Raw genomic sequence first — 19,691 nt, forward strand, 5'->3', positions numbered from 1 at the left:
TGATAATTTGTACAGGTTTAAAGAAAACAGAGAAAAGCTAGAAACCAACTCAGCAGCTCAAGTTACAGGATTCAGAGACCGTATTTTAATCCCTTCCTTAGCTGGAAAAGCCATTTGAAACAACTCCCAGAAGACAACTAGGGATTGTAGGAAGCAGCATAGCCAAATGCTGCCTACAACACTGGGCTCTGAGAAACGTTTAGTCCATTGCCTATGCAGATAGGAGGCAAAGGGAACTGTTGACCAATCTGAGATTTCCCTAGATACCCATGAAAGATTAACCTTAATACTCACATGCTGAAGAGAACTGATAGAGCTGAAATGCCTGCTTCACAGTTTGCCTTCCAGAATTATCTCAGCAAAGCTACTTCATCGATGATTCCAAGGTGCTTTGCAACCAGGTGCCAATTAGAAAAATCACTTCACCTGGTCCTACTGCTGTCATTTCAGAGCCAAGGCCTTATATGTGCTGCACTCCTGCTGGGACTATTATGAAGCATATGCATAAGACTTCACTCCTTTCTCTCAATTAATATGGGAAACAAGATCACCAATACAAGATTCTTATTTTTGGATGTTTGGGGTTTCTTCCCCTGAAGCAGCATACATTCCACTTGTTTGTGTGCATGTTACACACGTTGTCGGGGAAAAAGCTTTATGAGAATCTGACAGAAAGATGAGCACATTCACTGAAACACCTACAAACTTCATGCAACTTTTCATAAAGATTAAGATTTTTAACTTTGTATTAGAACTTTTGCTGTAGGTATAACTTCCAGGAAAGCCCAAGCTTTTAAGAGACCTTCTGATCAAGAGGAAAAAGGAAGACACTTCTGGTTACTAGACTCTTTTGTGAAGTTGACACATGGCATAATCCCTCAACAGACACTTTCAAATGCAGACTTTAGCCAAGAACTGAGGCACAGTAATAGTTTGCACCAATGCATAGTAATGAAACAATGTTTGAGCCAGCCATGTAAATAGTTACTAGTCAAGTGTCAAGTCAAGAACTCCCCTAGACTTGTCCATTCAATTTGTGATCATGAGTCTATGTCTGTACCTGTGACAAGGCAGCACTTCTGCTCCCAGTGACCTACTAGAAACATCTCATGGCAGGATAATTTTGAAAAACAACTTAATGATTTGGAGAGGTGTTTGTTGATTCGTCAGAGTTGTGAATGTGAAACACGTAGCAAAACTTGAGCAAAAGGGGTTATGTTTAATGGAGGTATATGACAAACACCATCCAGTAAATCATCCAGGATGATTCTCCTCACTGAAGAGAGCTAATAAAGAGATAAAAAAAAGAAAGCTCAGCTGCTTTCGATGGTCATTCTGCTTTTCTGTGCCACTCACCCTGACAGGAGATCTTGATGTTTCCACTACAGCTATGCCCTAACTTCTACCACCAAGCTCTTGCTCCATCAAGTGAACAACTTCCATTTTAGCACTGCATTGGTACTTTAATGATACATACCCACTCCATAAAACAAAACCCAAATAACCCCTATTCCCCACACCCCTAAACCACCATCCAACCTTTCATGGATTTCAGCAGGAGTTAACCTGGATTCTTTATAGCTGCCTATGCTCTCAGCACTACTGCTTATTGTTAACGAAACCCGCTTCACTTCAACTACACTGTTTGAAGGTAGTCCACAGCATTCTTCCCAGAAACGTGTCTGCAGTAACGTCACAGTGAAATCTTAGCTCCATGAGTTGTCCTGTAAGCAAGAACCACAAGCTACTTTTAAAAGTAGAGATTTGGCAGGGGTCAGGGTGTGAAAGTGTGTGTGAAGGTCAATTAGGAAAGCAAGCAGCAGCCTTTTGCATCACTGGTAAAAATCAACTTCCTTCTGATAACCAGCTGTGATCTGTGAAATCCAAAAACCAGGCCAATAAACCTTTACTTTTGCTGTGTTTAATGAGTGCTCCTTCCACTGTCACATACTTCCTTCTCCTCACCTTTTTTCTCCTCCCCCCTACCAAATTATGGAGAACACATCTGTTTTTTTTTTTTTTTTATTCGCCAGCATGTAGGTTGAAATGTCTTAAACATGAATTTGAAGGTTTTACAGATCTTTAATGTAAAGAAAGAAAACACTAAATCCCAAAATAAGCTTTCCTCCCAAATATTTTAGCTAGCAATCTGTAAAACTAACTTTCAAATTCCAAAATTACTGCTGGATAAAAGGAAGCCACCTGCAGTCAATTCCTGAGAACTTAAACTCTCAAACCCTTGTCTTTTCTTAAAGCTAGAACTGTGAAGTCTTTCAGAAGGCACTGTATGACAGTGAAGAAACAAAAATCCATTCCTTCCATTGTAGATCATCCTTTAAGGGCTATAAATAATGGAGAAACATATACAGCCTCTTAGTACTTAACTTGTTACCTAATTATTTTTATAAAAACTATCTTATTAGGTGTCTATACAGTAACATGGAATTACTAGAAAACTTCTGTAGATGTAGCTCTATGGAGGACAATCATCATTAGTTCCCACAGCCATCTGAAGCCAGTAATCCAGATTTCTAAAAATGACAAAGTTGTACAAGTTCTCTCCTCCCTTGTGGAAACCATGTTCACTTTCTCTCCAGGAAACAGGGCTGTCTGCAAAGCCATGCACAGTTAAGGTCAGCCAATATGCCAGTTTTGGTTCACCAAAGTAGCAACTGCAAGGAAGAAGACAAGGTAATCAATAATTATAATGAAATAGCATGTTCAAGTATACAATATAAAGTAAAAAAAAAAAAAATCAAAGACACAGGCACTTCAGTGAAAATTTGTAATTAACAGTTAAAAAAACCTACTTTAGTACATAATAAATTCAAAAGAAAATATTCCATCAGGAGACATTAGGAAATGAAATAAGATTGGCTCTTGATTATTCTTACCATACTTTTAGACAAACCTGCAAGTTACAGCAATTAGAAAAAGTTCTAAGTTGTCAAGTAGCTGCTCTGGATTTCCTACAGCATGCATTGTCTTTCAGAAAATAGAACATTTACTGAGAACAGCTGCTATCAGGGCAAAAAAGACATTGGAGGAAGAAACAGTCAGGCTATGCATGACACAAATACTTTTACCACCAGAAAGAAAGTGGACTACAAATAATCAAGAGCAGCAGATAATGTCTGGCTTTAACTAGATGTCCTGGTTTCAGCTGGAATAGAGATAATTTTTTCCCCCATTCTCAGTAGCTAGAATAGTGCTGTGTTTTGGATTAGTGTGGGATTTGATATGAGAAGAATGTTGATAATACACTGATGTTTTCAGTTGTTGCTAAGAAATGAAGGACTTTTCAGCTTTCCATGTCCTGCTAGTGCGCAGGTACACAAGAAACTGTGAGGGATCACAGCCAGAGCAACGGACCCAAACTGGCCAGTGAAATATTCCATATCATACAACGTCATGCTCAGTATATAGATGAGGGTTGATTGGGAAGCTCACTCTTGCTTGCAGGATTGTGGTTTCAGGATTCTCTCTTCTCTGTGATCACTATCTGGGAATGGGCTGGGCATTGGTCAGCGGGTGGTGAGCAGTCACACTGTGCATTACTCATTTGTATGTTCTATTATTACTATTATTATTTAAATTTTTATTTAAATTACTAAATTTTTTTGTCTCAACCTATGAGTCTCCTTATCCTTACTTCAGGGTGGGAGAAGGTGAGCGAGTGGCTGCATGGCGTTTGGTTGCTAGCCAGGTTTAAACCACCACAGTAGAGAATAAAAGCCAACGAGATTTGTGTTCCAACCCTAGCCCAGGGAGGCTTCTGCACAGACTTGAAAATTGCTCAGAGTAACAATCATACTGCAGACAAAACAACAGCAATATTGTCATGAGTCAGTGCTACAATCGTTAGCCACCAGCCACTTCAAGTGCCATCTCACACAGAGCAAGGAGCTTCCAGAATTTGCTGTCAGTAGCACTAATACACAATACAGACAGATATGACACTGATCCATGATACACTAGGATCATGTAGTTTGGTACTGAATTAGAACCTCAGCTACACCGTTCATCACTATCTAGTGTCTTATATTTCAACACCTGATTCAAAAAACTCACTCTAATTTATCGTAATGCCATAGTAACCTTGAAGTACCTTGTGATATTCCTTTTGGTATCATAAAGGGATTTCAATGATATTTTCCATCAGTAGATAAAAATACTAAATCAGACATATTTGAGGGCATCTGATTTTCATAGACAGGAGGAATCTGAAAAATCTAGGAGCTCAGTAGAGCCACTGTTTCTCAGAAATTAAGATAAAAAGCAAAGTCATTACTAGAATACAGGGCAGGCATTTTTAAATTCAAAGTACCCAAAATTGTTTATTGCTTTTTTTATACCGATGTTAAGCTTCCAGTTCATTTCCTAATTAAAAAAAATTCTTAATTTTGTACATTTTGCTATTTACCTCCAACAACACTACCGAAAAGTAGTATTTAAAAATGATTTAGAAAATTAAAAAGAGTACAAATGTTTCAGTAATGTACTTCTGTCAGCCCTTACCACAGTTGCTCCAATAACTGAATTATCGTCTCAGGAATTATGAAGCCTGTGATGGTACACAAAAAAGCTTTTTCCACCACTGTGTTGGGCTGAGGACAGCAATAGGTTGATAAGAAGCTAGATGATTTGTTGTCTCTGGAAAAAAAACAAAAAACAACTAAAATAAATATACTTTAAATCTTCTACAGGAAGTCTTAGCAATCAAAACTTGTACCAAAGTAGTAGTATCTATGTATATCATCTAAATTAATACTGAAGCAACTAATGGCCAATCAATTAATACACACAAGATATCATGGTGCTGTGGATTAACCCTGGTAAGCACCTAAGCACCACAGAGCCACTGCTTACTCACTCCTCCCTTAGTGGGGGGTGGGGGGGGTGGGGTGGGGGGTAGAGAATTGGAAGGGTAAAAGTGAGAGGACACATGGGTTGAGATAAAGGCAATTCAATAGGTAAAGCAAAAGTTGCATGTGAAAAGAAAGCAAGTTAAGGAATTCATTTACTACTTCTCAATCAGCAGACAGATGTTTAGCCATCTCCAGGAAAGCAGGGCTTTATGTCTAACTGAGTTGGGAAGACAAACACCATAACTCTGAACATCTCCTGCCCTTCCTTCCCCCAGCTGCACTGCTCAGCGATAGCTAGAACAGCCCTGTGTTATCAACACCATTTTGGTCACAAATGCAAACCAGCACCACACCAGCTACTGTGAAGAAAGTTAACTCTAGCCCAAGCAAAACCAGTACACATGGGTACCCCTAAAAACACAGATAAATTATTCAAGACTTAGAACAAATGCTTAAGGGCGTAACAGACTTCCCACTTAACAGAAGTGTGTCTGTCTTAATTCTTATTTAACTTCCTTAAAATACATTGTGGCTTTCCATACTTAAAACGTATTTAAAGATCAAATGAATTCAAATACTTACAGGCTAACTTGATTTAAGACAGCACCTAGCCATTCGAACAGTTCCTCCATACTGCAGGACTCATCTGGCTTTCCTTGTAGTTCATTACTTTGTAACACTGGACACTGCAAGTCCCTTAATGTGCTGAACATTATTTTTGGCTTCAGCGCCTGTATTTGGTTTTTCGAAAAGTATGACATCAATGTTGATCCCTCTGCACCTTAACAACACAACACCACAAACAGCTGTTACGAAACTACTAAACAAAAGGATCACTGAATACATGAAACCTTTGTATATGTATACAAGAAAATGCAGTGCGTGAAACTGCTTACATGCTGTTATCTTTGGCAAAAGTCACAGAATTTTCAGCTTCCTCATTTTCTTGGAAATAAAAATTAGTGCAAGATCCAGCAACTCAGTAAATTTACAATTTAACTAGCAAGCATAGATCTGTCAATAGAAAATTCAAGCAGAATTAACTGGGCAACTAATAAAATAAACTCATTAGAAAGTGTTCCTGAAAAGGCACACACAGAAGGGAGCAGGAACACATTAACTGCTCCCCAAGACAAAGTGGTCTGCAAAGGCACTCACGCTGTCAGTATACCCCTGCTTATACACATGAGGCCAGAGAACATTTTGCCTTACTAGTGCCCATACAAACATCCCCTTCATGCTCATGCACAGGTACACGCTGCTGTAGAAGGGCAATGCACACCTTACACTATCAGGACATCTCTAGCTCAGCATCTCTAGAAATTCCTCAGGCTTGAGAGGGAGGATATATGTGGTAGATACACAAAAATAATGCATCTGTAAGATCAGGTAAAGGGAACTAAGCTCACATGAATTCAGGCAGTATTCCCTCAAAAACCACTGAGTGTCTAGAGGGATCCCAGCATCACTAGACCACCAAGAACTGCCTCCTAGAGACAGTATGGCTTCCAGAATCATGAACAACTCCCTATGGAATAAATTCCTGCAGATCTCAGGAATACTTTGCAAAAAGCTATAGTGTCATTTAAATTCTTCTGGAACATGCCTTCACAACCGCAGAAAGTTTCCCTTTTCATTGTCCTAGAAGGCACAGAGTCTTCTGTCCAGCATGTCAGGTTAGTGGATCTCTTAGTTCTCAGCTAAGGACAAGAGTCCTTCTGAGAGGTCTTATCCCATCACTAAAGACCACATACTTGATTTCCTAGGTGTGATGTCAAATTTAATTCAGGAATCATAAGGTTTTGAAGAAAAATTCTTGATTTACAGTAAATTGAGAAATCACCTTGAGATAAGGTATATCTGGAAAGTCTAGTCATCAAGACTAGAGACTCTCCTACCCACCTGGCTAAAGTGTCTGCCACCCCAGAACACCATTCTCCCTGAATAGTGGAAAAGTGAGCAGGCGACTACACGTTTGAGAACAGATTTATATCAGTGATGTCAAGAGGAATTCTATGATAGTCTGGGGAACAAGGGCTGAAGAAAGAAGGAAGAGGAGACGGTAAAGAAATCAAACGGTATCACAAATCTCACTTTACTAGAAGAGGAAGAAAAAAAGACTAGAAGAAAAAAAGTGGTAAGTCTTCAAATAAAAGTACATCTGTAACAGATGTACCGTGAAGGACTTGTGGGAAAGGCCATGTTTCTTCAACTCTAGTAAGTGATCCAAAACAGCAGATAAAATTCTAAAAACCTAACCTAGACCAAAAACCTAACCTAAGCAAGTATATTGCAAATTAAGAGTTATTAACCAACTTCCTTTTTGAAACAGTAAGATAAATGATGTGGAATCAATTCTCGTAAATTTGAAATTCCAGGTAACGCATTTTATTTCCATAAAGTAACAATGGGTTTCTAGGAGACCAAGAAATAATATTTTATTTATGAGAAGTCTGAAGTCCAGACTAGCACTTAAATACCACAGGAAAGGCATGTATGAACAGAAGAAATTCAAGAACAGAATAGAGTTCATTACAGAATACAATATCCAAGACCTGCTATCAAAAATTATGGACTGCCTAAACTCCATCAGCCATATTTATCTCATCAAGCACAATCACTTCAGGGAGTAGGAAAAGGAGGGTTAACCTGATCCTTTTTTGTCATCCTTCAAAAAAGGCTGTCCATGTACTGAATGGCACAGTGACAAAGACAGGCAGCCACTGAATTCTTGTTAATTTAGTATTTTTATATAGATATATTTAAGTCTGAAGTGTACTAAAACAGATGATGTTCCTTCAGCCTTTATTTCCTGTTGGCATTTGTTAGACTAACAGGTTCAAAGAATGTATAATACTGCCCTAGAATTCTTAGTCAAATATAAAGAATTATACATTTTAAACGTCTGCTGCATATGGGAGCCTCAGCTATAGCCCTAACTTCAGAAAATCTCAAAGACTACAGTCAAGACTCCAACAGAACAATTTCTCTAGTTACAGCATAGCTTTCCACGTCAACAACAACCAGGCACATTGTCAAAAGTTTTTTGGAGGCCAGTGAAATTTCAGCCAATAAACATTTAAAATTGTCATAGAAATTACAGCAATAGAAAAGAGAAGAAAAGATTGTTTTGCCTCTGTCATTAAAGACATGAGACACTCCATTTCCCTTTTTCTGTTCCTCTTGGTGCCAGAACCACTAAGTGGGAAAAACGGGTATGAAAACAAAAAAATCCTGGTTTGGGAAGTGACACAAATGTTTATAGGTTTGCAGCAGTGCTGGCCACAGCAAGAAACACGTTATCAGCAGGAAGGCTGAAAGCAGAATGTTCACAGAGGACAATGATTCTCAACAAAATACAGCCCTCTTTTCCCCTTCCAGCAGAATCTACACGATGCCTCAAATCTATTAATAAAAATCTATAAAAGTTTTATTTTTGTCAGTACTAAGGAACTAAGAGTCTTTCTTGTGTTATGAGCACAGAAAGGCATTCAGATTTAATTCCATATTCAGGAAATGATTGACCTGACCCGTTTTTTGCATATAAAAAAGTGAGGATAAGAAACGCTATTCTTCCTGAATGCCACTACACTGGCAGCAACGAACATAAGAAACATAGTGGCCCTAGAGGCATTTTGCTCTCTGCCTCCGGCCAATAAATACAAGCAAGCTGAGCCTGAAGATCCACCACCTTAGCTGGATTTATGTCACCATTTATGGTAGCAACAGTCTTCACTGTGACTCTTTCCTGAGGACTATAAGGATGGAAACAGCAAGCCTTTAAACAATTTCTGTATGACAAACAAGGAGGGATCCTTGTTGTACAATTAGTACTTAAAAAGGGGGAGGAGAAACATGAAGGACAAAAGTAAAACATGGGACACTGCTAAAGGAGCTTGTAAGCAGCTTTAATTTCTCAGATCAGTTAAATCCCTCTCAGACTCGGTCTTGAAGAGCCAGGAAAGAGTGACAATGTAAAAAGCAGATGGGAAAGCACTCCCTGGGACCTCTCTAACATGCCTTTGCACTAGTGTGGCGACTCAAAGCAGAACCACACTAAAAGCTACACAGCTATGATGAAGAAAAACATTTTTTTGCAGCACTGACTCCTGCAGTTTTTGTCAATCCTATGCAAATGCTACATATCCCTAAATGCAGCCTGTTCTGAGGTAACAGAAGCAGCTGAGAACTTTGGAAAATGATCCTCAGAAGAAGAGCAATACTTACACTTCAGAAGAAAAATCAATGTAATTAGAAAACAGTAGATAAACAAACACTAGAAGAAAGGTGATTTGAGACAATACAATTTCTTATAACAAGTTCTTTCTCTGCTCCAATCTCAACAAATGCTTGAGGCTAAAATGATAAAATAGCAAACTGTGCGTGTATCAGTGTACATGGCACATGACAGAAATAGGGACTCTGTACATGTCCTACAACTACTGCTGAAATGAAAGCTCCCCAGCTCAAGTACCATACCAAAGTAACTTATGTGTATTAATAAACACTCAAAAATGCATATTAATAATGGTTACATATATCACATTTATAAAGAAGAGGCAGAACTATCAAACAGGCAAAGTTATGCCAGAAAGCCTGAGCAACATAGAGATGAGGAAATGAAGCAACTAATGTGTCTCCTATGAATCACTTGTGTTCCTGAAGTGTTCTGCTGTGTAGGAAGTAACACACACACCCCCCCCGAACAAATACACAAAACCAAAAAAATCTCACCCAAACACATTTTAATCTAACTTTTCCCTTCACTAAAAGTGCACTTGGACAATCACCTGAAAAGAACAGTAAACTAAAAATATTTGGACTTCATGTCAAGTTATATTTTAGTTTTACATTTAGTTTTTATTACCTGTATTGTACCAAGCCAGTAGGAAGTCAAATTCTAAAGGTTTTTTTTCTTTCAAGGCCCAAAGCACTCTGTTATGTTTCTTGCTATCAGGGTGAAAGCCAGAATCAGTCAAGTCAATAGTTATAACTGCAAAAATGTACAGAAAAAATTGTTACTCAATTGAAATACATTTCAATATTAAATTCATTAAGAACTAAACACAAAGGAACCAAAGAACATTAAACTTCATTTTCACATATACAGCATCTTTGTAAATTATTTGATTATGCAAATATGACTGCCCATTATGTAAATAAATACTCACCTTCTGCTGTCCTTATTTTGATATAATCTGGAACTGCCTTCTAGTGACCGGGACATGCTCATTTTTTAATGGCAGGACAGAAGTCCCAAAACAGTGCCTTAAAAATATCTTGGTAATTATGTAAGCTATTAGTACTAAAAAAAGCTAGTTTCTAACATCAAAAGCCACATATATGGCAGTGATGCTTTTTCAACTGTTTTTTTCTAGATGAACTGGTCCTAGGCCAGAAGTTACATTTATTTCTCAGATAGAAATTTCATCATATGTTTTACTTGACAGACTGAATAGTAAATGATGTCTCATTTTGCCAAAATTCTTATTATAGATAACAAGTTTTCCCTTCTAAAATCTTTATGTAACTACCTATTAACTATTCCAGGTTCTAATACATTTGAGATGGCATAGTGTTTATAGGTTTTTTAATGATTTACCAAAAAAAATGACAAAAATCACACTCTCTGTATCTCCTCTGCAGCTGTTAAAAAATTACAACATTTTCCAAGTACTTGGTATATGGAGACTACCATTTTAAATGGGTCGATACAATTCTCCCTTTCCAGCATGCTGTCTTGGGTGAGGCTCTTCACTGTTTTTTTTTTTTTTTTTTTAAATAGTGTGCAAATATTAAACTCTACCTAAATCAGTTTAGCACTTAACGATTTAAATCAGAAGGCATAGATACTGTGCACAGTATACAGAAATTATCAAGTCCTACATCACTCCAGTATAAACACCACAAAGAAAACCCCAGAAATTAAAAATTTTAAAGAATACTCAAAAGATCACACATCTGCTTCCTTATAACCACTTTATTTGGAAAAAGTATTTTTTCTTCTTTATGCAGTCCTTGTATCTGCATCTGGAAAAATACGACCTAGACAAGAACCAATTTTAAAGGAAAGGGAAGTTTCACTATTGCTGGTTTAACATCCTAACAAGGTGCTTCACTGACAGATCTGAAATAAGCACTGTTAATATAAATAATACTTACTATATCGCAGTATTTTTTTGCCAGAATACTGAGAAGGGTGACCTTGCAGTCCAAGTTCCTCATAAGTATCCTTATCCACTGATAGAATTAGTTTTCCTATAAACAAACCAAACTTTTAATACAAATAATCTTCTACTTAGTTCCCTTTGAAGTCTTCTGAGAACCGTATACCTTATACAATGTTAGCTTTGGATCAATGGTTTTACTAATGTAATCTAGGCTCCTTAGTTCCAGTTAAAGGGATTACCAGATTAACCCTTGAAAAAATGTTAGAACTCAATTACTGTTTTTCATCAGAGGTCTTATGAACTAGAATAAGAAAAGTGTAATATTATTCCCGAGACAGTCATAGCTTTTTTACTGTCCTACCTCACTTCATTGCTTCAATCTTCTCTCCACTTGTCCCCTAGCGTTTGCTGTGTCATTGGTTGAACACTACATTACACTAGGGCCTGACTTAGTAAACAGTCATGCCTGCACTGCTCAACTAAACGTACAAAAGCAGTTCCTCCAACTCCAGTGGGACTACTCACATTGAGTAAACTATGCTTATTACCAATGAGCAGATACACACTGGAACAACTCCACTTCCATGTTCATAAAGCAAATCTGGCAGCTGCCACTTGGTACAGCATTTCACACAACAGATCTCTACTACAGTCTTTTGATTCTACTGTACAAGTATAATGTAGACTACAAACAAATAAGGCTGCTGCTGAAGATTTCAGAGAGTGACATCACCAGGAACTGTAATGCTGTCCCTGCATTAATTGTGCATAGCTTGTTATAACTATATCATATAAAGTCAATCACTATCAAGGATCCATTTTGCTAGACTTAGCTAACAGAGCACATAAAAGAATTCCTACCCTGAAGAATCTGAATTTACACCTGACATATTACAGAGTCTTAAGCTAGAGGGCTGATATTAGAAATACAAATTGGTCTATCTGATATATTGTTAAACGGAAATAAGAATACATATTTGAAGCCCAAAATAACTTCATTATTTTCTCTGCATGTAAAATCCCCTGAGATGGAACATTTTTTTATAAAACTGTGATGTAACTGCAACACAGTATTTTAACATGTCACATAATTCTCAAAAGAATAAACACTGAATATTTAAAGAGTGTTCCTAAGCAGTGCTGATAAAGACAGAATTTGTACCAAAACAGAAAATTAAGACCAGTAGGAAACAAGAAGTTAGAAAGCAATGTTTTCTTAAAAAATAATCCTCTGTAACAATTGCAATTACAGTTGAAGCATTGACAATATGATACTATACATAAGTGAAGATGATTTTTTTTGTCATTTCCTTTAGATTAAATAATTTCAGCAGCATGAAAAGTTAAAGGTAATATTTTTATGATTCAAACATATTTCTAATAAGTTGGGAAGTACAGTAAGCATTAAATTTTCCCATTTACATAATTCCAAATGAAAAAAAAAAAAAAAAAAAACACCCAAGACCATAATTTATTTGTATTACTAAAACCAAAACAAAACATACCATTTGGTAGCAGAGCTGCAGTATTATCTTGATCAATTTTTGTGTTATAGGTGAGTGCGTAGCATGAACCTTTAGTAGTAAAGCAGAAAACCATGAGATTATATAGTCTCTAAAGACAGACATGACAATATGAAAGATTCACCTCAAGATAATCAAACATGCCAAATACCATTTGGATCACTCTAAACTCTTGTTTTCATCAACTTTTGTCCACCTTCTCAAACAAAATAGCATTTCGTTACTACTTTTATAAACCTTCTAAAGGACCTGTAATACAGATAACATTAACAATATGCCCCAATATGAAAACACTTTCTTTCCACCTGTGACCTTCCCCACCCAGCAAATGGAAAACCCCATTTTTTTCCAGAAACATTCCTACTGTTAGTTCACATGAAGCCAAGGTGGAAGATGTTCACATCACTAAATATATTTTGTAGCATTATCTGCCACAACCAATTTTGTTCTTAAAAATACAGGAGTCAGATCCTGTAAACTTGGTGGACAAATGTTGTACTGCTTCCATAAAACTACTGGCATAAAAGTCATTAATGAGACTAAAGGAAATATGAAAAAGAGTCCCACATTTAGAAGGTAATGGATCTCATTCTCCTATTTCACCCACATGTTCTCTGTTCTCCTCATTTGCCTTTGAAGCTTTTTTTTCTCCCTGACAATCACCTGAAGGATACATTTATCATGAGCCAAATGAGCGGGGCCAGCTCGATGAAAACAGCATGCTCTGAGAATGCAATAGCAAGTTGGCGGGGCAGAGGCTGCATTTTTCTTCACATCCTCTTTGTTCTTACTGTGCAAGGATGAGCTGCCACAGCTCCATCAGCAAAAAAAAAATCCAAATGCAAATACACCCCACTGCCCCGCCAAAAAAAAAGCGTATTTCTTCCTCTTTTTGTCTTGCCAATGTGGAACACAGCTAACACAGCTGTGTTGAAATATGAAGGAATCAGAAAGGGTAAAGGGAGCTGATTTATGGAAGAATCTGCATAAAAATGAGATGTAGAAGATAAACAGGTGTGACTTGACAGCTGGCTTGCAGAACTAAGATGGAATAGAGAAGAATGAAGAGGGAGCAGTCACAGAAGTTTTGGACCCATTGGATATAAACAAATGCTGACACACCACAAAGCAGAAAAAAAAATCAGATAAATAAATTAGTACAGAATTTTCTTAGTTTTTTTTCCATTTTTTCCTTTATAATGCTTTTCAGAAAAAATAGTAATGAATGGATTTTACTGTATTATGAAAAACATACACTATTACTGCATCTGTCATGTTCTGATTACCTCCTTACCTTTCTTCACAAAAGCATCAATGAATTCGTGAGCGACCAATTCATGAATCGATAAATTCCTCACCAGGTAGTACTCTCCAACATCCGCAATAGTACTTTTCAGCACTTCAGGTAGTATGCCACATTCAGGGATCAAAAAAGATACCTATTAAGAAAATATTTGTAATGTAAATCATATCCTAAAATCTGTTCTGGTAGAAAACCAAGAAATAAAAAAAGGCTTCTTTTCAAAGAAGTCATATGCTACACCAAAATGAAATTAAGAAAAAATAATTACAAGCTATTGTCTCCAAAATGTATCAATTTGCAAAACGTCTCCAAGTACAGCAAAGACATTATTTGGTTTTTGCATTTCACATGCTATACGACAGCATTGGAGGTGTTATGCAAAGGCAGGATTTTACACAGATTGACTTAACTAACAATCTTGGTTTAGGTCATTATAAATTTAACTTGAAGTCGCTCTGGAACATTTCCTTCAGCCCTTGCTGCAGGAAGCAGTTATAACTAAAAATGTAGGCTAAGCATTTATGTAATCTCAGTGGAAATACAAAGACCAAAGTAGAATTTAAATTACTTTTTGAATCAACACGTTCTCCTCTGTAGAATATTTTGGAGGTCAGGAGAGTGAACATCAGAACAAAACTTGAAGATAGATTTATGATTTTAAAAAAGTCGTAAGACGTACATTGAGGCTACAACTTCCGTACCAGGTTTCTAATTTAAGGCAGGAAACTGATTTTTAAAAGGGATGTGCACCTAGCTTTTCTTCCTATACTCAGCATTCAGTCTTTTAGTCCAATTGCCTACCTTTAGTTTCCCTTTTGTTTAAAACCTTTCCTGTACGTGTTTCATAGATCAAGAGAACTCTTAGGCCTGGGAGCCCAGGGCGAACGAGGTTATTACATGGGCAAACAGCAAGCTTCCCAATAACCATGCACAAGCAGCATAAAGGTTCATCCCCCTGCTCCTTCCCACTTCACCCCTTAAAAATTCTTTTTCTGAAACAAAGGAGCTCACAGAGAACATGTGTATCACTTTGCACACATACACAAGGGAAGTAACAACTTAGAGACGGGCTGCCTGCCACATAAGCAGAAAGTTTTCTCGTTAGCTGCTAAAAAAAATACTAAGGAAATAGCAAGAGGGTCTGACTGACACTTGCAAGAGGCAAAGAAAGGAGAGCGAGCTGGCAAAAACTGGCCTTCACAACATCAAGTTGTCCAAAACAATGAAGCAGTTGTTGATGACAGCACGACATGATACCTTGGCAGGAGGAGGGACAACATGACAAAGAGGACTTTCAGGGTACACCTGCTGCCGGGCTTCAGTGCTGAGGGACTCCCCTCACTGCTTGGACTAGGAATTTGTAGGTGCCGCTCCCTACGTAACTTGCCAGGCAGTACTGCCAAAACACAGCCACCTCTCCCACCGCGTCACCTCTCTTCCAGCTTGCGTCTTCACGGTCGCTCACTCTCCGAGGTGCAGCACGCTGCCTGAGACCGCCCAGCCAACCGGGGCTAATTTTTATCCTCCTTTTTATAGTCCCGAAAGAGGCGTGCAGGCCGCCTTTGACGAGGACGGGGGAAACCCTCCAGGAGCACGAGCAAAGCGCCCCGGTCAGGGTGGACAGGCGGCGGCGGCGGCAGCAGCACCCCCGGGGCCCCGCCGCCGCCCCCGCTAAGGGGACGCTCCGGTCCCACCGGGGAGGCGCGGAAACTTCCGCCCGCTCCCTCCGCCAGGACACGCAGCGCCCGCGCAGGCCGCCGCCGCGCGCCCACCGACGGCCGCGTCCGTTAACCCCTCCCCGCCCCCGGCGCGCGCCCGCACTCACGCGGCAGTTGTAGGCGTGGTCCCGGACGTGCGCCGCGTGCCGCGAGCGCGCGTGACGCGCGTGGCCCTTCTCGCAGACCAGCAGGTGCCGCGGCGCCTGGCGGAGCCGCCGCAGCGGCGGCGGCGACAGCGCCGACATCCTCCGCCGGTCCCGGCAGCGCCGCCAACGGGGGGCGGGGGGGGGCACGTCACCCGCCCCCCGAGAGGGCTCGACTACACGGGACGGGCAGGAGGAGGGAGAAGGGGCGGGCTCGCAGCGGTGCGGCGAGATCACTTCCGCCCTGCTCCGACAGCGCAGCTGCTTCCGGGGCGGTGCCGGCGAGGCGCGGCGCGAGGTGCGCGCATGCGCGAGCACAGGGCGCCGCGGGCACCCCCAGTGGCGGGGCGGCAGTCATTACTCGCCCCGCCCCGCCCCGCCCCGCCTGATGTGTGTGAGCGCTCGGCGCTTTCAGTCCTCACGGGGTCAGAAACAACCCGGGATGAGTCGGGCAGCGACACCCAGATGGGTGCTGTGGTGCAGCAGCTGTAGGCCACGGCGGTTAAAGCACGGGCGTGCTTGACGAGTAGCTCTGCAAGCGGGAGCCGGGCCCCGCAGGTATGGAGGGGGAGCATTGTAGGTTCCCAGGACGTGTTTCCCAACAGGGAATGGTTTTAGGGGAGATGGGACGTTTGGAGGGATAAAACAGATAGTCAGAAGTGTGTCCTGGGGTGGTCGATGGCACTGGGCAGCCTGAAGGCTGTCGAGCGATCTGCTTCCTTCTGTCCTATGGCAAATACGAGAAATACGTAAACCCCAGGAGCTGCAGGGGTGTGTGCGCTTGGTGAGACAGGCCGCTACTGAAATACTACCCAGTGTCATCTGGGCCCCATAGAGCTATACTGACTATGTGAATTCCTACTGAAAATTTCTGGCTCATTAGATCTCTGAGCATATTTGTAGTAATACCTGCAGTTTTCCAAGATCATGAGGAAGAGCTTGTGTCCGCTGTCACTCCAGATGGGACTGCTCAGGTTAGCAAGCAAGGGCCCTGCCTCCAGTGTGTCCTCTCACTGCTTGTTCTGTACATTGTATATTTTATATAAAGCATGTACAAAAACTTGTGCCTTCCTGCAGTATTTCTCTTCCTTCTCTCCTAGTTTCATGGCTCTTCATGTAGTTTAAAATGGTACCAAGCAATTTTCCTGGTATTTGCTGCTTCTGTACACGGTATGAGGCTATATGTAACCTTACTTAAAACACCACTCAGGTCTGTTCAGCAAACATCCATCAAGCTGGCAAACCCAATGGTCGGTTTTGATGCCAGTTTGACAATAGTAGTTCCAGAGATCTCAAGCTTGCTCTAGAAAGATCTTCACCTGCTATTTCTGGATGAGACGTTCAATATTAATGCTCGGGGGTACATGAGTTTGATTATTCCTCTCCCTTAGGGGTTGGATGCCAAGAGGGAAAGTTTGTCCAGGATAGATTAGTAAAGGAACTTTGTTTAGTATAGAAAAGTACAGGTTATGGTAACGTCATTTGTTCAACAACTGCAGTGTTACACAGATATGAACCATCAACTGCCTGTGATTTTACTCATTCACCAGCTACATATCTCGGTGGTTTGATATTGTAACTTGAGCACTCTTGTTCACTACCTGGTCAGTTACTGGCTGTTTGGCTGAGGTAAATAGGTAGCACTTAGGTTTTCTAGATCTGTATATCCAGTCTGGTGAATTTGTTACAGCTCCAGCTTCAGCGGTTGGTATGCCCAGACTCTGCTTCTAGCACAGACTGCACTTGTCTGGTGCTCTGTCTGTGTTTGGGTGTGCCTGACTTTCCTGACTTAACAGCTATAAATAGCTGGCAGTGTGAAAAGTCTGGTCCTTGCAGGGTCTGTGTTACAGAACCGTGCTTGCCCGATGGCAGGAGGAATGCTACCCAGGAGTTACTAGTTCAGCGCTTCTGGCTCGTTAGGCTGATTCGGACCCACTTGTTTCGGGGCATGTGCTTTCTGAGCGCTTGTCTACTGAAGTGACATCAAGACACTGCTGCTCTGAACTCAGTGGCTTGTATCCGCCAATGTGTGAGACTGAGATGAAGCTACATGTCACAAGGTCACTGGCTCATTAACGTTTGTGGAGGAGGGCTGAATTCTGCACTTACATTGCCTGTATAAGTTGGATTAATTGAATTATTATGAATCAAAAAAGGCTATGTAATCACAGTAGCCTTCTAATTTAAAGCATGCAAACATTAATGGGAAAAGCACTACATGATTAATGTCAGTTATTATCATACCCACAAGCAGAAGCCTCTGTGCGCAGACGAGCATCACACTGTGATGAGCAGAAAGCCTGTTCTACTAAAGGGGTGAAAAGTTCAAGCCTCTGATCAATAAGCCCAGAGATCCAGAGAGGAAATTCAGCTATACTCAAAGCAGCCTGTGGAGTTGGGGTTTTTTGTTGTTTGTTGTTTGGGGTTTTTTTGTGAGCTTCTCTATGCTAATACAGTTTACGCTTTCTGCTAGGGATACAAATGGGTAGGAAAAGAAATTAGGAGAAAATATGTTGGGAAAGGGTCGAGAGAGCTAAGATTCATGGTTGCATATTCAGAGTTAAGTCAGTATTTTAGGGATTTTGCCAGGAGCATAGTTCACTGCAGCTCAGTGGAGCATTGAAGGATTCACATCAGTTAGTTTGGTTCATATGTCAGGCAATTAATTTTACTGCACCTTTACTCATATATTGGCTGTCCTATTATAGAGTATGTATGTTTTAGACAACTCCCGGAAGACACTGAACTACATTGAAAAAAACCAAACATTTGGCAGTCCAGTAGTCTGTGCTGTAACATACAGAATTTGCCTGTCTTTAAATGGGCTGTATATATGTACACTAATTGTTGGTAAGTGCTGACATTTTTATAGTGGTTGTTACAGTTTTGTGAGTAATTGGGTATGGGATTTCTGTATATCGTTAAAAAAACCCCACATTTTAAACTTAAGTGACACAGCCCCTGCAAAGCTATCACAATTTTCCCAAGGATGTCAAACCTGTGACAGGATAATGCAGTTTTACAACAATTCAGTTTCTGTATACTTGAAGAGAGTTAGAGGCTATAGTCAAGAGAAAAGCAGTACCTTGAGGCAACCTGTGGCAATAGCGTGGAGTAGGGAAGGATCTCTAAAATATTTCCTGGGACTGGTGAAATTTGATTCTGGTTTTGCATAAAATGACTGAGTTTGGAGAGAAAGTCTAATCTTCACATTATGTACAGTATCTCTAGTTGCGAAGCCCAGCTGCTTCTTTCATGTACTTTTTTCACTATCGAAGAGCAATCTTAACTCATTCTTTCTGCTGGATTTTCTGATTTAAAAAATAACATTATTAAAATACCTAGAGTTTCATAAAAGCAAATCTAAGCAAGTATTTCGCACAGATATTTTGAAATTGGCTTGTGTCTTTAAGATTAATCAAAATATTTTTCTTTTCAGTCACCTTTCTCTTTCTTAAATATTATTGACTGCAGAAGAGAAGGAAGGAAGTTGTCTAGATCTCTTAACCTTGGCTATTGTAATTAGTACTTTGAAGAAGAGAAACAAACAGATACCTCTGATGCCTTGTTCATCTGAAATTAATAAAGTGTGTAAGGGTGTGAAAGCTAGCAGTTTATTTGATCAGTGTCAACCGTTTTGTTTCACTGAGGAAGGTGGAAGAATGATGAAGACGTGGATAGTTAGCTTTATATCCTGTTTTTACACACTTTGGTCCAAATATTCAGAGCAGTGATGGATTTTAAAAAAGATCCCACTCAGACTTGTTTTTCAAGGATATTACAAACAAAGCTTCTGCCAAGCTACTCCCCAAAGCAGCTGTTCAAGCCAGGAAGAACAGTCATTGCTAACCATAGACCGAGTTGCTGGATTTGGTTTAAATGCAATTAAAAAAACCAACCACCACCCAACCTGTTTCTTTCAGAGTTAAAACCCCCTATACTCTGGAAACCTCACACTCGCTCACT

General features: G+C 40.0%; 1 protein-coding gene across 1 annotated transcript; it reads right to left on the minus strand.

Annotated features, from left to right (window-relative positions):
- Nucleotides 1-1,905: 1,905 nt before the first annotated feature.
- RPP40 (ribonuclease P/MRP subunit p40) lies at nt 1,906-15,946 on the minus strand. The gene is made up of 8 exons (XM_074827552.1): nt 15,690-15,946; nt 13,856-14,000; nt 12,544-12,612; nt 11,031-11,126; nt 9,736-9,861; nt 5,451-5,649; nt 4,519-4,653; nt 1,906-2,672 (listed from the first exon to the last, which is right to left on the minus strand). The coding sequence occupies exons 1-8, from the start codon at nt 15,825-15,827 to the stop codon at nt 2,474-2,476; spliced, it is 1,107 nt and encodes a 368-aa protein (XP_074683653.1). The 5' UTR covers nt 15,828-15,946; the 3' UTR covers nt 1,906-2,473.
- Nucleotides 15,947-19,691: the final 3,745 nt, after the last annotated feature.

This window comes from Strix aluco, chromosome 1, assembly GCF_031877795.1.
Source record: "Strix aluco isolate bStrAlu1 chromosome 1, bStrAlu1.hap1, whole genome shotgun sequence".
NCBI lineage: Eukaryota > Metazoa > Chordata > Aves > Strigiformes > Strigidae > Strix > Strix aluco.

Coding starts and splice junctions, on each gene's coding strand:
- RPP40 (XM_074827552.1), bottom strand. CDS start 15,827: ATGTCGGCGCTGTCGCCGCCGCCGCTGCGGCGGCTCCGCCAGGCGCCG. Junction 12,613..13,855: donor TGATGCTTTTGTGAAGAAAG/GTAAGGAGGTAA, acceptor TTACTACTAAAG/GTTCATGCTACGCACTCACC. Junction 2,673..4,518: donor CAGTTATTGGAGCAACTGTG/GTAAGGGCTGAC, acceptor TCTTCCTTGCAG/TTGCTACTTTGGTGAACCAA.